The 17,190-nt window shown below is 48.1% G+C and overlaps 2 protein-coding genes across 4 annotated transcripts in view; one reads left to right on the top strand and one right to left on the bottom strand.

Annotated features, from left to right (window-relative positions):
* The window catches only part of LOC140430898 (docking protein 4-like), a 52,279-nt gene extending 47,048 nt beyond the window's left edge, over positions 1 to 5,231 (top strand). The window contains exon 4 of one of the 2 annotated variants that reach the window (XM_072518683.1): positions 3,307 to 5,231. In XM_072518683.1, coding sequence (XP_072374784.1) covers positions 3,307 to 3,416 — 110 coding nt within the window. In that variant the 3' untranslated portion in view covers positions 3,417 to 5,231. The remainder of the gene's footprint in view (positions 1 to 3,306) is intronic. The other variant, XM_072518684.1, reaches the window with a different exon arrangement.
* Positions 5,232 to 10,390: 5,159 nt separating this feature from the next.
* The window catches only part of polr2c (RNA polymerase II subunit C), a 51,312-nt gene continuing 44,512 nt past the window's right edge, over positions 10,391 to 17,190 (bottom strand). For both annotated transcript variants that reach the window (XM_072518681.1, XM_072518682.1), the window contains 3 exons: positions 12,987 to 13,155; positions 12,459 to 12,533; positions 10,391 to 10,776 (listed from right to left, as the gene is read on the bottom strand). In XM_072518681.1, the coding sequence (XP_072374782.1) occupies positions 10,632 to 10,776; positions 12,459 to 12,533; positions 12,987 to 13,155 (389 nt within the window). In that variant the 3' untranslated portion in view covers positions 10,391 to 10,631. The remainder of the gene's footprint in view (positions 10,777 to 12,458; positions 12,534 to 12,986; positions 13,156 to 17,190) is intronic.

Genomic DNA, 17,190 nt, shown 5'->3' with positions numbered 1-17,190 from the left:
CGAAGCCTGCGTGGAATATAAGGAAAGTAGGAAGGAACTTAAGCAAGGAGTCCGGAGGGCTAGAAGGGGTCACGAAAAGTCATTGGCAAATAGGGTTAAGGAAAATCCCAAGGCTTTTTACACGTACATAAAAAGCAAGAGGGTAGCCAGGGAAAGGGTTGGCCCACTGAAGGATAGGCAAGGGAATCTATGTGTGGAGCCAGAGGAAATGGGCGAGGTACTAAATGAATACTTTGCATCAGCATTCACCAAAGAGAAGAAATTGGTAGATGTTGAGTCTGGAGAAGGGTGTGTAGATAGCCTGGGTCACATTGAGATCCAAAAAGACGAGGTGTTGGGTGTCTTAAAAAATATTAAGGTAGATAAGTCCCCAGGGCCTGATGGGATCTACCCCAGAATACTGAAGGAGGCTGGAGAGGAAATTGCTGAGGCCTTGACAGAAATCTTTGGATCCTCACTGTCTTCAGGGGATGTCCCGGAGGACTGGAGAATAGCCAATGTTGTTCCTCTGTTTAAGAAGGGTAGCAAGGATAATCCAGGGAACTACAGGCTGGTGAGCCTTACTTCAGTGGTAGGGAAATTACTGGAGAGAATTCTTCGAGACAGGATCTACTCCCATTTGGAAGCAAATGGACGTATTAGTGAGAGGCAGCACTGTTTTGTGAAGGCGAGGTTGTGTCTCACTAACTTGATCGAGTTTTTCGAGGAGGTCACTAAGATGATTGATGCAGGTAGGGCAGTGGATGTTGGCTATATGGACTTCAGTAAGGCCTTTGACAAGGTCCCTCATGGTAGACTAGTACAAAAGGTGAAGTCACACGGGATCAGGGGTGAGCTGGCAAGGTGGATACAGAACTGGCTAGGTCATAGAAGGCAGAGAGTAGCAATGGAAGGATGCTTTTCTAATTGGAGGGCTGTGACCAGTGGTGTTCCACAGGGATCAGTGCTGGGACCTTTGCTCTTTGTAGTATATATAAATGATTTGGAGGAAAATGTAACTGGTCTGATTAGTAAGTTTGCAGACGACACAAAGGTTGGTGGAATTGCGGATAGCGATGAGGACTGTCAGAGGATACAGCAGGATTTAGATTGTTTGGAGATTTGGGCGGAGAGATGGCAGATGGAGTTTAATCCGGACAAATGTGAGGTAATGCAGTTTGGAAGGTCTAATGCAGGTAGGGAATATACAGTGAATGGTAGAACCCTCAAGAGTATTGAAAGTCAAAGAGATCTAGGAGTACAGGTCCACAGGTCATTGAAAGGGGCAACACAGGTGGAGAAGGTAGTCAATTCTGGTCGCCACACTACCAGAAGGATGCGGAGGCTTTAGAGAGGGTGCAGAAGAGATACCAGAATGTTGCCTGGTATGGAGGGCATTAGCTATGAGGAGCGGTTGAATAAACTCGGTTTGTTCTCACTGGAATGAAGGAGGTTGAGGGGAGACCTGATAAGAGGTCTACAAAATTATGAGGGGCATAGACAGAGTGGATAGTCAGAGGCTTTTCCCCAGGGTAGAGGGGTCAATTACTAGGGGGCATAGGTTTAAGGTGAGAGGGGCAAGGTTTAGAGTAGATGCACGAGGCAAGTTTTTTATGCAGAGGGTAGTGGGTGCCTGGAACTCGCTACCGGAGGAGGTGGTGGAAGCAGGGACGATAGGGACATTTAAGGGGCATCTTGACAAATACATGAATAGGATGGGAACAGAGGGATACGGACCCAGGAAATGTAGAAGATTGTAGTTTAGTCGGGCAGCATGGTCGGCACGGGCTTGGAGGGCCAAAGGGCCTGTTCCTGTGCTGTACATTTCTTTGTTTGTTCTTTGTACCCGTCATAGAATCATAGAATTTACAGTGCCAAAAGTTCGGCCCATCAAGTCTGCACCGACTCTTGGAAAGAGCACCCTACTTAAGCCCACACCTCCACCCTAGCCCCATAACCCCACCTAACCTAATAGCAATTTAGCATAGCCAATCCACCTAACACTGCACATCTTTGGACTGTGGAGGAAACTGGAGCACCCGGAGGAAACCCACGCAGACACGGGGAGAACGTGCAAACTCCGCACAGACAGTGACCCAAGCTGGGAATTGAATCTGGGACCCTGGAGCTGTGAAGCAACTGTGCTAACCACTGTGCTACCATGCTGTGCTGGGAGTGTTTGATAGGGACAGTGTAGAGGGAGCTTTATTCTGTATCTAACCCTGTGCTGTACTAGTCCTGCGCGTATTTGATGGGGACAGTATAGAGGGAGCTTTACTCAGTATCTAACCCAGTGCTAGGAGTGTTTGATGACAGAGGGGAGAGAGGTCTCGAGATGGCAAAGCAGTGGAAGATAATTGGCAAGATTATCTGTGGGGACATGAAAAGGATTTCTTTTCAGTGAGTTACAATGATCTGCAGCAGATTCAATAGCACCGTTCAAAAAGGAATTGGGTAAATAATTGGAAAGGAGTTTTTCAGAGCAGGGGAGTGGGACTAATCGGTTTCCTCTTTCACAGGAGCAAGGCCAATGCTCTCCGGTTCTATACACTGGAATGATTCAGGGAGAGCTGTGTAGATGGTATGAGATGGAGGAGAAACAAAGACACAAGTGTGTGAGAGGAGAGTTTAAGTACAAACCTATGATATTGTACATTCTGATCACAGAATAATACGGTGCAGAAGACGTCTTTAAGCCCATCAAGTCTGCACCTAATCCCATTTTCCAGCACTTGGCCCATAGCCTTGAATGCTATGATGTGCCAAGTGCTCATCCAGGTACTTTTTAAAGGATGTGAGGCAACCTGCCTCCACCACCCTCCCAGGCAATGCATTCCAGATCGTCACCATCCTTTGGGTTAAAAGGTTTTTCCTCAAATCCCCCCTAAACCTCCTGCCCCTCACCTTGACCTTGTAACTGACCCCTCAGCTAAGGGGAACAATGCTCCTTATCCAGCCTGTCCGTGCCTCTCATAATCTTGTACACCTCGATCAGGTCACCCCTCTTCTCTGTTCCAACGAAAACAACTCAAGCCTATTCAACCTCTCTTCATAACTAAAATCCATCCCAGGCAACATCCTGGTGAAACGCCTCTGCACCTGCTCCAGTGCAATCACAGTACTCCAGCTGTGGCCTCACCAAGGTTTTATACAACTCCAACATGACCTCCTTGCTTTTGTAATAATCTATGCCTCGATTGATAAAGGCAAGTATCCCGCATGTCTTTTTCACCTCCCTAATGATGCAGTATAATATTTAGTTTCAGTAATGAGGATTGAGAGTTTTACATGATTTCCAACAGAAAATGACTTATCTTTGTTTTCCAGCAGAATTGTATTGTGCGGGACATGCAGCAGAGGACACAGACTGCTTCCCTGGACAAGGAAGTCCTTTAACGAGTGACTGCAGACTTTCTCCACACTTCCCTGCTCAATGAGTGCCTGCGTCTAGAGATAGCTGGGCCATATCTGCAGAAAGGACCAATAGGACATTGGGACAAAGCACTTTAACTCCCTCACTATTGTGCACCCAACTAGGAACAAGACATGGAACCACTGCCCAAAGCAGCAGGCAACACTGGGAGAGGACAGGGACTGGATGAAACATTATCAAACACTTCAGGAGGTATTGAAGAAAGCTCCGGACAAAAGCTCACTTCACTTTAACGGGATATATGGAAACCTAGAGCAATCGAGGACATGGCAGCAGGAGCAGGTCTGAAGGGGCCTCCATTTGCACATTCACTCAGGAGAATTAATGCTGCTTTGTTTCCAGCATGCAAAATGTCCGGCTACTTTGCTGAAGAGAACTTTTATTCTTGGCATCTGTACATAGGGCAGACTGACACAAGGACTCGTTCCGTATGAAGATTGTCAACTTTCTTCCAATGCTGGAATCCAATCAGTCACTTTATAACAGTTACTAATATCACAATCAGAAGGGCTTTTTGTGCTTTTATTGGATCACAGGTTCCTTTCAGCTTTAGGTGTCCTCTAGACAAGCTGAAATGAAACAATTGCTGACCTTTTCCTCTTCACTCACTGACCACTGCAGCCAGTGTCTGAGATGGATATAGGTGGGTTGAGAGGTCCAGTTGCTGTTTTAATCCCGTGTTTCTTAAGTGTTTTTAGAGATCCTGGCTGGCCAAAGCGAATGGAGCTCTTTACAAGAAGTAGGTCTGTTGAGTTTATGGATTCTCACACCTACTCCCAGCAGCAGTGATCAATCCCTGTAACCAGGACACATCAGACAGACTCGAACTGAAATAACCTCTTGCAGTAACAGTTTAACTGAACCTGCTCACTCCATTACACAGGGTGTAGCTCAATACTTGACCAAGGACTGCACTCATTAGCTCGTTCAGGGGCGGAGTGCGGAATGGGCAGGGGTGCAAAGGGTTTTGGAGGGTAGTCTGTGCATGGGGTCTCCGCTCTCTCCAATGTCTGTTACAAACCAATCATACCACCAAACAGCAAATGGTTCATACATCACACAAGGCTCCCTCATCCCTCCCCACACTAAAATTACAAATAGCCTGGAGTGAAGGGGAGGACAGATTAGTCAGTTAGAAGGTGTTCTGCAGTTTCTGCCTTGTCTGGAGTGCAGCAAGCTGGAACACAGGTGCTCTGCAAAATGTACAGGCCAATTATTGACTGAAAAGCCAAGTTCCTGGAATCTCCTTCCCCAGTTCACCAGCCTAGTTCTCCCAGCAGCTTCTAGAGCGACCCACTACACCCCTCTCAACGTTGGGTCCCAGCCAACCTGTTCCAACTCACCTGGAGTACACCACCCCTCAACGGGGCTCACCTTGACACCCCCTCCTCCTCCAGGCTCCACGACGACGCAACAGAATCCCATCCGAGTGGAGTTGCAGGAACACAGTCCTCGAACTTTGAACTGTTGGGAAGGACTGTGTGGCAATTGTAGGCAGCAGTGTTAGACAGCGGCTTGGAAGGGGTGTGACCATTGTGTTAGCCCTCAGATAGGCAGCTAGGAGGAGGACTGATAGGTCAGTGTGCAGGCTGCTCCCCCTCTCTCCAGTGACCCTCTGCTGTAGTTCCTGGAGTCTCACTGGGTTAGTCACCAATCACATTTTAAACAGGCAGTTCAAAAGAAGATCAGAACTGAACTGTTCACTGAGGCAATGGTATAAACAATAAGGTACTGTTACTGTCAGCTCCTGCACTCTATGTCTGAACAGGCAGCATGAACCCTCACAAACATTTCAATTCCAATATCTCCCCCCCCCCCCCCCCCCCCCAGTGACACAGACAAAACAATGGAGCCCTCTCCCACACACCAGGACTCTTCCTGTCATCTTTCCATGTATGTGAATACTGTGTCACCATGCTGACCATAACATTCCCGTTTCCGGGTCCAGGGATTGTGGGCAGGAGAAGCAGCAAGCACATGAAAAACAAAGATAACTGTCAGACAGTACAAGAGCAGTGTTGAGGACTATTTACACAGCCATGTCACATTCACTAAAGTGTGAATACTGATCAATCTCTGCCTGCGGTCTGAGTAGGTTCAGCTGTCCAGGAACAGGCAACAGCACACATTGTACCGGAGAATGTTTCCCATCTCCATCTGATCCTGAGCTACAGTGCGTGTCTCAGCCACCAATTTATTAGCAGCATGAACAGGTCTACATTATTATCGTACTCATTGTCTACCCGCATGTGACGAGAATTAGCAGCCCAGTTTATAACAGTGAGGCAGCCAATCAGCAGCTTTTCAATAAAGTCAATAAAGTTTCTTCTGCATTTATTAATATGACTAACCACAAAAAACATTAACCCCCAGGTTTAACTCCTATCCCCCAATACAGTAATCCCCAATTTAACCTCCATTTCCCCAATACAGTAATCCCCAATTTAACCCCCATTCCCCAATACAGTAATCTCACTTTAACCCCCATTCCCCAATACAGTAATCCCACTTTAACCCCCATTCCCCAATACAGTAATCCCACTTTAACCCCCATTCCACAATACAGTAATCCCCACTTTAACCCCCATTCTACAATACAGTAATCCCCACTTTAACCCACATTCCAATACAGTAGTCCCCAATTTAACCCCCACTCCAATACAGTAATCCCCAAATTAACCCCATGCCGCAATACAGTAATCCCCACTTTCACCCCCATTCCCCTGACCAGTTATCCCCACTTTAACACCCATTCCCCTGAACAGTAATCCCCACTTTAAACCCCATTCCACAATACAGTAATTCCCACTTTAACCCCCATTCCACAATAGTCACCCCCAATTTAACTCCATATCACAATACAGTCACCCCCAATTTAACACACATTCCCCTGAACAGTAATCTCCACTTTAACCCCCATTCCCCAATACAGTAATCCCCACTTGAACCCCATTCCCAAATACAGTAATCCCCATTCTCCAATGCAGTAATTCCCCATTCCTCCAATACAGTAATCCCCAGTTTAACCTCCATTCCCATGAACAGTAATCCCCACTTTAACCCCCAATCCAGTAATCCCCACATTAACCCCCATTACTCCTCTACACTAACCCCCATTCCCCCTCGACACTAACCCCCATTCTCCCTCTATATTTACCCCCATTCCGCCTTGACACTAACTCCCATTCCCCCTCTACACTAACCCATATTCTCCCTCTACATTAACCCCCATTCTCCCTCTACACCAACCCTCATTCTCCCTCTACACCAACCCCCATTCCCTCTCAACAGTAATCCCCAGTTTAATCCCCATTCACCCAATAGAGTAATCCCCACTTTAACCCCCATTCTCCATCTACACTAACTCCCATTCCCTCTCTACACTAACCCCCATTCCCCCTCTACACTAACCCCCATTCCTCATCTGCACTAACACCCATTCCCCCTCTACACAAATCCCCATTCCCCCTCTACCAAACCCCCATTCCCCCTCTACACAAACCCCCATTCCCCCTCGACACTAACCCCATTCCCCAATTCAGTAATCCCGAGTTTAACCCCATTCCACAATATAGTAATCCCCACTTTAACCCCCATTCCCCTGAACAGTAATCCCCAATTTAACTCCATTCCCCTGAACAGTAATCCCCACTTTAACCCCCCATTCTCCGGAACAGTAATCCCCAATTGAACCCCATTCCCCTGAACAGTAATCCCCACTTTCATCCCCATTCCAATGCAGTAATCCCCAATTTAACCCCATGCCACAATACAGTAATCCCCACTTTAACCCCCATTCTCCCTCAACACTAACCCCCATTCCCCCTCGACACTAACCCCCAGTCCCCCTCGACACTAACCCCCATTCTCCCGACACTAACCCCCATTCACCCTCGACACTAACCCCCATTCCCCCTCGACACTAACCCCCATTCCCCCTCTACACTAACCCCCATTCCACTCTACACTAACCCCCATTCCCCCTCGACACGAACCCCCATTCTCCCTCTACACTAACCCCCGTTCCCCCTCGACACTAACCCCCATCGACACGAACCCCTATTCCCCCTCGACACGAACCCCCATTCCCCTTCGACACTAACCCCCATTCTACCTCGAAACTAACCCCCACTTTAACACTCATTCCCCTGAACAGTAATCCGCACTTTAAACCCCATTCCCCAATACAGTAATCCCCACTTTAACCTGCATTCCCCCAATACAGTAACCCCCATTCCCCCTCTACACTAACCCCCATTCTCCCTCTACATTAATCCCCATTCCCCCTCGACACTAACCCCCACTTTAACCCCCATTCCCCAATAAAGTAATCCCCACTTTCACCCCCATTCCACAAGACAGTAATCCCCACTTTAGCACCCATTCCAATACAGTAATCCCAATTTAACCCGCCACAATACAGCAATCCCCACTTTAACCCTATTCCCCTGAACAGTAATTCCCTCTATAACCCCCATTCCCCAATACAGTAATTCCCTCTATAACCCATTCCCCAATACAGTAATTCCCACTTTCATCCCCATGACAATACAGTAATTCCCACTTTAACCCCCATTCCCCCTCTACACTATTCCCCATTCCCCCTCGACACTAACCCCCATTCTCCCTTGACACTAACCCCCATTCCCCCTCGACACTAACCCCCACTTTAACACTCATTCCCCTGATCAGTAATCCCCACTTTAAACCCAATTCCACAATACAGTAATCCCCACTTTAACCCCCATTCCACAATACAGTAATCCCCACTTTAACCCCCCATTCCCCAATAAAGTAATCCCCACTTTCATCCCCTTTCCACAAGACCGTAATCCCCACTTTAACCTCCATTCCCCCAATACAGTAACCCCCAATTTAATCCCCATTCCCCTGAACAGTAATCCCCACTTTAAACCCCATTCCACAATATAGTAATCCTCACTTTAACCCCCATTACCCTGAACAGTAATCTCCAATTTAACCCCATTCCCCTGAATAGTAATCCCCACTTTCACCCCCATTCCAATGCAGTAATCCCCAATTTAACCCCATGCCACAATACAGTAATCCCCATTTTAACCCCCATTCCCCCTCGGCACTGACCCCCAATCCCCCTCTACACTGACCCTCATTCCCTCTCTATACTAATCCCCATTTCCCCTCTACACGAACCCCCGTTCCCCCTCGACACTAACCCCCATCGACACATACCTACCTCTATTCCCCCTCGACACAAACCCCCATTCCGTTTCGACACGAACCCCCATTCCCCTTCGACACTAACCCCCCTTCCCCCTCGACAATAACCCCCACTTTAACACTCATTCCCCTGAACAGCAATCCTCATTTTAAACCCCATTCCACAATACAGTAATCCGCACTTTAACCCCCATTCACCAATACAGTAATCCCCACTTTAACCCCATTCCCCAATACAGTAATCCCCACTTTAACCCCATTCCCCAATAAAGTAATCCCCACTTTCACCCGATTCCACAAGACACTAATCCCCACTTTAACCTGCATTCCCCCAATATTCAATACAGTAACCCCCATTCCCCTGCACTAACCCCCATTCCCTCTCGACACTAACCCCCATTCTCCCTCTACATTAATCCCCATTCTCCCTCTACATTAAACACCATTCCCCCTCTACACTAACCCCCATTCTACCTCAACACTAACCCCCATTGTCCCTCGACACTAACCCCCATTGTCCCTCGACACTAACCCCCATTGTCCCTCGACACTAACCCCCACTTTAACACCCATTCCCCCTCGACACTAACCCCCACTTTAACCCCCATTCCCCAATAAAGTAATCCCCACTTTCACCCCCATTCCACAAGACAGTAATCCCCACTTTAGCACCCATTCCAATACAGTAATCCCAATTTAACCCCATGCCACAACACAATCCCCACTTTAACCCTATTCCCCTGAACAGTAATTCCCTCTATAACCCCCATTCCCCAATACAGTAATCCCCACTTTCATCCCCATGACAATACAGTAATTCCCACTTTAACCCCCATTCCCCCTCTACACTATTCCCCATTCCCCCTCGACACTAACCCCCATTCCCCCTCGACACCAACCCCCATTCCCTCGACAAACCCCCATTCCCCCTCGACACTAACCCCCACTTTAACACTCATTCCCCTGAACAGTAATCCCCACTTTAAACCCAATTCCACAATACAGTAATCCCCACTTTAACCCCCATTCCCCAATAAAGTAATCCCCACTTTCATCCCCTTTCCACAAGACCGTAATCCCCACTTTAACCTCCATTCCCCCAATACAGTAACCCCCATTCCCCTGAACAGTAATCCCCACTTTAAACCCCATTCCACAATACAGTAATCCCCACTTTAACCCCCATTCCCCTGAACAGTAATCCCCAATTAACCCCATTCCCCAGAACAGTAATCCCCACTTTAACCCCCATTCCCCCTCTACACTAACCCCTATTCCCCCTCGACACTGACCCCCAATCCCCCTCGACACTGACCCTCATTCCCTCTCTACACTAACCCCCATTCCCCCTCGACACTAACCCCCATTCCCCCTCTACAAACACCCATACCCCCTCTACAAACCCCCATTCCCCCTCCACACTAACCCCCATTCTCCCTCTACACTAATCCCCATTCTCCCTCTATATTAACCACCATTCCCCCGAGACACTAACCCCTATTCCCCCTCTACGCTAACCCCCATTCTCCCTACATTAACTTCTACTTTAACTCCCTGTCTTCAGATTCGTTCTTTTGACTATAAAAACAGAAAATGCTGGAATCTCAGCAGGTCAGGCAGCATCTGCTAAGGAAGAAACAGAGTTAACGTTTTAGGTCTGTGACCTTATATCAGACCTGCTGACTCCATCCAGCAGTGTAATGTGTACCCACACACGATGTCTGGCCGAATTCAAAGAATCTCCTTATCTTTACAAAAATGACAACACTGGGACCAGAGCAGATTGAATAATGTTTAAAAATGGACAAAGGTACAATGGGCAGGCTCCAAAACACTGCACTGTAAATGTACAGTTCTGCATGTGAGGGTGCACTGAAAATGTACAGTTCTGCATGTGAGGGTGCAGTGAGTGCGGAGCAGCTGCTCCTGTGGTCTGGACAAGCCCAGATTTGGACATCGGCAGACGCTCCCACACTGGTAGCATGATGGTGGCCAACAGGCAGCGGCAGTCTGGATCTCGCTAATTGATGGTGAGCACATCACTCTGGATTTCATGACTCAGCATTGTCTGCAGATCACTCAGCTTCTTTTTCAGGCCGGAGAGAGCTGACAACACGATGGTCTCAGGACGCAGAGCTCCGGAAGATTCCACATTGAAAAAAAACCTGATGGCAATAAAAGTCAAAAATATGACGCTCATCGGAAAGGTGAAACAGAGCCTCATAGTTTAATAACATTCACACCACACAAGTGCCAAGCTATGAACATCTCCAACCATTGAAAGAATCACACCATTGCCCTTGACAATCAATGGCATTACCATCACTGAATCCCCCACTTGACTGGCACCACATCCACCCCCTTAAAAATTTACCCCTCAAACATTCCAACCCTCCACCACCGATTACCAGTGGCAACCGTGTGTACCATCTACAAGATGCATTGCAGTAAATTACCAAGGCTCCTCAGACAGCACCTTCCAAACCAACAACCATTACCATAGCATTTACAGAGTATAAGGAGGCCATTCAGCCCATCGAGTCTGCATCGGCCCTTGGAAAGATCACCCTATCCAAGCCCACCCCCCCACTCTATCCCTGCAATCCAGTAACCCCACCTAACCTTTTGGACACTAAGGGCAATTTATCATGGCCAATCCACCTAACCTGCACGTCTTTGGACTGTGGGAGGAAACCCACGCAGACACGGGGAGAATGTGCAGACACCGCACAGACAGTGACCCAAGCCGGGAATCAAACCTGGGACCCTAGAGCTGTGAAGCAATAGTGCTAACCACTGCTACTGTGCCGTACCATCTAGAAGGACAGGAGCAGCAGCTACCAGAGGACCCCACCAACTGGAGGTTCCCCTCCAAGTCACTCACCACCCTGACTTGGAAATATATCGCTATTTCTTCACTGTTGCTGGGTCAAAATCCTGGAACTCCCTCCCTAACAGGACTATCAAGGTACCTACACCTTGAGGACTGCAGCGGTTAAGTCAGCTCTGCAGTATCTTCTCTAGGGCTGGATTCTCCGTTCCTGAGGCTAAGTGCTGACGGCAACGGAGGACTGGATTGGAGTTGTGTATTGTCATGTGTACCGAGGTAGTGAAAAAGTATTTTTCAGCAAGCAGCTCAAACAGATTAAGTACATGAAAATAAAATAAAATAAAAATACATAATAGGGCAACACAAGGTGCACAATGTAAATACATAGACACCGGCACCGGGTGGAGCATACAGGGTGTAGTATTAATCAGGTCAGTCCATAAGAGGGTCGTTTAGGAATCTGGTAACAGTGAGGAAGAAGCTGTTTTTGAATCTGTTTGTCCGTGTTCCCAGACTTTCGTATCTCCTGCTCGATGGAAGAACGAGTAAGCCAGGTGGTGTGCTCAAGACGGGAAAATCGGCACGAAACCCTCACCGATTCCGGTGAGTGGCCCGTCCCTACACACTCACCGGTCGTGCTGGAAAACATGGAGCCAGCCGTGCTGGACCACGTACCAGCCCACCACCGCCCCACAGCCCACTCCCCCCAGCCCAGATCTCGGCAGTGTGGTGGTGCTAGTCACCGTCTGCACACCGGCACGCCAGGCCCACGACCGCTGGACCACACGAGGTCCGCGCCATTGGGCCGGCTGATGACACATGAACGGTGTTGCGACTGCGCGTGGCTTGATGACGCCGATTGGGAGGAGGTGGTGCATCGCAAACCGGCGTCAAACCGACGCCTGCCCCGATTTTGGCATCGGGAGCCATTCTCCGCCCGATCGCCATTCCCGATTTCGGCATCGGGCTACGGAGAATGCCACCCCTCATCTGAAAAATGAGAATAAAAGTGTGTACCTTTCTGGTTTGCCATTTGGATCATATGGAGCCTGAATCTCCTCATCGTCCAGTTCAGAATACTCACTTTTGGGCCTTAAAATTTCATAGAAATGAACAACATTTAGAAACAGGAACACAGAATTTAAACATCTCCCCAGCCTAACCTCACCCAGCAATGCCCCTCCCCACGTAGCAGCACAGCATTTAAACATCTTCCTTCTACCTGTCACCCTGTCCTCCCCCATCCTGTACCCCCTTCCCCTCTTCCATCCCCCATCATGGCCCTTCCCCTCCCAAAACCCCATCACTCCCATCAAGTACACCTCCTCCTGTCTCCACAAACTGTACGTCCCCACAACAGTCCACGCCCATTCACTCACTTGCATTCCGCTCCCCACCCACCCCCTCGCCCCAGTTCCCTCTCCACCTCCCCCTCCACTTCCTCGCCGAACTCCCTCTTCACCCCGTCTCCCTCTCCACCCACTTAGGGTTGGATGAAGAATGGAATGGGAGTTGGTGCCATTAAAAACGCAGAGTGAGCCTCACCATTCCTCAGGTTTAGGGTACACCGTGTGCCGCAGTGCGTTGTCAGGGTCGTATTCGAAAGACACCCCAGCTGTTGGGTTCCATTTGGCATGTTCCTTCCCAAAACCCTTCTTGGCATAAGCTCGGAGCCTCAGTTCCTGGCCCTTCCTTAACTTCACAATCAGGATATCTGAGAGAGAAAGAGAGACCAGACTGACTGCCCATTCATCAACATATCATACCCAGCTCAGAAATCAAAGCTCCAACACCAATACCCACCATCTCCCACCACCCACACTAACAATCCCCCAATTCATCCCAGAAATCCAGAATGCCCTCTAATGATCAACTATATCGACAATCCATAGCTCCCTACTGCCATCACATCCTCAATCATTTCCCCATCCACTGCCATCAATACCACCCTCTGCTGCCCACCCCCATTGCCCTAGTTACCCCCTCAAGAATCGTTGCCCTGCATTCAAAAGTCTCAATCGCTGAGCTCGAGACCTGGTTCTTCCCTCATCGCCCCGTTCTGCTGTTCATTCCCCACATCTGGCTTCGGCCTTCAAGTCACAGCTTTTTTCAGCAAATAATGGATTCCTGCTGTCAGCTTCACCCAGGGGCAACAGCTATCTTCAAACGTTCTAAATCATAGATTAGGCCTCAATTAAACAATCTTAGGCCCCACACTTCAATAAAGACATAAACATCTTTGAAAACACAGGAGAGGTTTAACCCGGATGTTAACAGGGAAGTTGGGGGGTGGGGGTGGTTTAACATTGATGTTATCAGCGACGTGTGTGTGGGAGGTTGGGGGAGGGGGGGGGGGGTTGGCTTAACACAGATGTTTATAGGGATGAGGATCCTTTATCACATGCATCTCCAATTTCCTGTTCAATGCCATTCCCAACATCACCACTGTAATTTGGGGGTCTATATGTTTTTTGTCCCATTTTGATTTTCAGCTCTACCTATACAGCTTCCATATTGTCAGAACTAATACCCTGCCTCACTAATTTCCTCTTTAACCAGCACTACCACTGTTCAGCCTTTTCCTTTTCGTCTGTCCTTCCTAAATACCGAATACCACTGGACATTCAGTTCCTATTTCTGGTCACTCTGCAGTTATGTCTCCGTAATCCCGATTATATCATACCTGTTTACGCCTATTTGTGTGATTAGTTCATCTGTTTTATTGCGAATGCTCCGCGCAATAAAGCACAAACTCTTTAAGCTTATCTTTTTAACATTTTTTGCCTTGGTCCCAATATTTTTCACTGAGGCGCTGGTTGAATCTGGCCCTTGGTTTCTGTGCCTATCACTTTTCTTATTCCCCTTTCTGTCCCCTTTTTGGGAACACTGATGTTAACAGGTATGAAGGAGGGGGTCTAACATGGACGTTAACAGGGATGTGGGAGAGTTAACACCGGTGTTAACAGGGATGAAGGGGGGTTTAACATGGATGTTAACGGGGATGAGGGGGGTTTGACATGGATGTAAACAGAGGTGTGGGAGGGTTTAACACGGATGTTAACAGGGGTGGGGGAGTGGTTTAACATGGATGTTAACAGGGATGGGGTGGTTTAATACAGATGTTAACAGGAATGAAAGGAGGGCTTAACACAGATTGGGGGGGCGGTTTAACATGGATGTTATCAGGAATGTGGGTGGTTTCACAGGGTTGTGGGGAGGGGAGTTTAACACGGATGTTAACAGGGATGAGGGGGTCGAATACATGCTAACAGGGATGGGGGGAGGGTTTAACATGGATGTTAGCAGGGATGGGGGGGGGAGAGAAGAGTTTAACATGGATGTTAACAGATGAACAGGGATGAAGGGGGGTTTAACACAAACGTTAACAGGGATGTTGGGGGCTTTAAACGGATGTTAACAGGATCTAAGCTCGGCAGCATGGTGGCGCAGTGGTTAGCATTGCTGCCTCCCGGCGCCGAGGTCGCAGGTTCGATTCCGGCCCCGGGCTACTGTCCGTGTGGAGTTTGTACATTCTCCCCGTGTTTGCGTGGGTTTCAACCCCACAACCCAAAGATGTGCAGGGTAGGTGGATTGGCCACGCTAGATTGCCCCTTAATTGGAAAGATTTAATTTTTAAAAACAGGATCTAAGCTTATCAAACAGTTATCGAAACGTTAGCTCCCTTTTCCCTCCAGATGCCGTCAGACCTGCTGAGATTGTCCAGTATGTTCTGTTTTTGTTTCAGATTCCAGCATCCGCAATAATTTGCTTTTACCCTATACTAGGTACTCTGTAATGAGAGCGGAATCATTGGCACCTAGTTGTGAGAGACCCCTCTGGGATGAGCAACCATAATATGATAGAATTTTGCATAAAGATGGAGTGTAGTAGTTGATTCATCGACTAGGGTCTTGAATCTTAATAAAGGAAACTACCAAGATGTGAGGCACGCGTTGGCTTCGATCGATTGGGAAACAATACTTAAAGGGATGATGGTGGATGCATATGGAATGCTCCCCTTCATTGGCAGAGGTGTAGAATGTAAAGGTAAGGATATAATGTTGGAATTGTATAAAACACTGGTGAGGCCACAACTGGAATACTGTGTATAGTTCTGATCACATTACAGGAGGGATGTTATTGCTCTGGAGAGAGTGCAGAGGAAGTTTCCAAGAATGTTGTCAAGGCTGGAAAAGTGGAGCTACGAGGAGAAATTGGATAGATTGCTGTTATTTTCCTTGGAAAAAAGGTTGAGGGGTAACTTAATTGAGGTGTACAAAATTATGAGGCGGAACAAGATAAAATTGTTTCCCTAGGTGGAGAATCCTAGACTAGGGGACACAGATTCAAAATAAGTGGCAGAAAGTGTAACGGTGACATGAGGAAGAACGTTTTTTATGCAGAGGGTAGTGGAGTCTGGAATTCACTCCACTGGTGGTGGAGGCAAAGACCCTAGACTCTATTAAGGGGAGGTGGTGGCGTAGTGGTATTGTCACTGGGCTAGTAATCCAGAGACCAAGGGTCCTGGGTTTGAATCCCAGCATGGCAGATCGTGAAATTCGAATTCAATAAAAATCTGGAATTAAAAGTCGAATGATGACCATGAGAATTCGAGTTCTTTTTGCCCTCAGTCTGGTTCAGTAAATATACTGAGTTGGAATTGTAGGTAAAATTAATTACTGTATTTGCGCGGTTCGCCGGCGGACGTACTCTGATACAATGGCACTGACTCCACCAGAGTCTGTCGAATCCACCAGAGTAAGTGAGAAAAAACAAACATGCTTTTACATATATATTGCTATCTTTTCAGTAAATTGAATGAGGTTCCATACATGACCAAATAAGGTAACTTGGCAACTATAAGGTTCACATTAGTTCTTCTTAACTTCTTAATATGATCAAATAAGGTAACTTGGCAACTGTAAGGTTCTCATAGGTTCTCCTTACATTCCTTTGGTCTAACAGTCCTTTGCCAGTATCTGCCTTCACAGAGCAACTCAGTGGCTACCCACCCCGCGTCATACATTCTCAGAATTCCACAGTCACAGAACTGCACCTCTTTGCAAGCACAAGCCAGAGGGCAGCACGGTAGCATAGTGGATAGCACAATTGCTTCACAGCTCCAGGGTCCCAGGTTCGATTCCTGGCTTGGGTCACTGTCTGTGCGGAGTCTGCACGTCCTCCCCGTGTGCGCGTGGGTTTCCTCCGGGTGCTCCGGTTTCCTCCCACAGTCCAAAGGTGTGCAGGTTAGGTGGATTGGCCATGTTAAATTGTCCTTAGTGTCCAAAATTGCGCTTAGTGTTGGGTGTGGTTACTGGGTTAAGGGGTTATGGGGATAGGGTGGAGGTGTGGGCCCCGGTAGGGTGCTCTTTCCAAGAGCCGGTGCAGACTCGATGGGCCGAATGGCCTCCTTCTGCACTGTAAATTCTATGAAATCTTTGCAAAGTCTGACAACCTAGCTCCTCCCTCCCCCATAGCAAGATCCAATCCTGACTTGGCGTAATTACCCATCAAGCTGTAGTGCCATGCCTTTCTGTTCATTTCCTCAACCATGATTTCGGCGGGAGCATTGCGGAAGTGGCTGCTGGGAGGTAAGTCAACCTTTAAAAGCACTTGTCTTTGCAGGGGCAGGCCAGTCGATTTTGGCGGCGGGAGAACAGCTGGTGAGTCAGTTTCAGCGGGAGCATTGCGGAAGTGGTTGCTGGGAGGTAAGTATGTCCTTTAAAAGCACTTGTCTTTGCAGGGGCAG

The sequence above is a fragment of the Scyliorhinus torazame genome, chromosome 10 (assembly GCF_047496885.1).
Source record: "Scyliorhinus torazame isolate Kashiwa2021f chromosome 10, sScyTor2.1, whole genome shotgun sequence".
NCBI classification, from domain to species: domain Eukaryota; kingdom Metazoa; phylum Chordata; class Chondrichthyes; order Carcharhiniformes; family Scyliorhinidae; genus Scyliorhinus; species Scyliorhinus torazame.
Note: the sequence above shows the minus strand (reverse complement) of the source record. Positions and strands in the feature narration are given on the sequence as shown.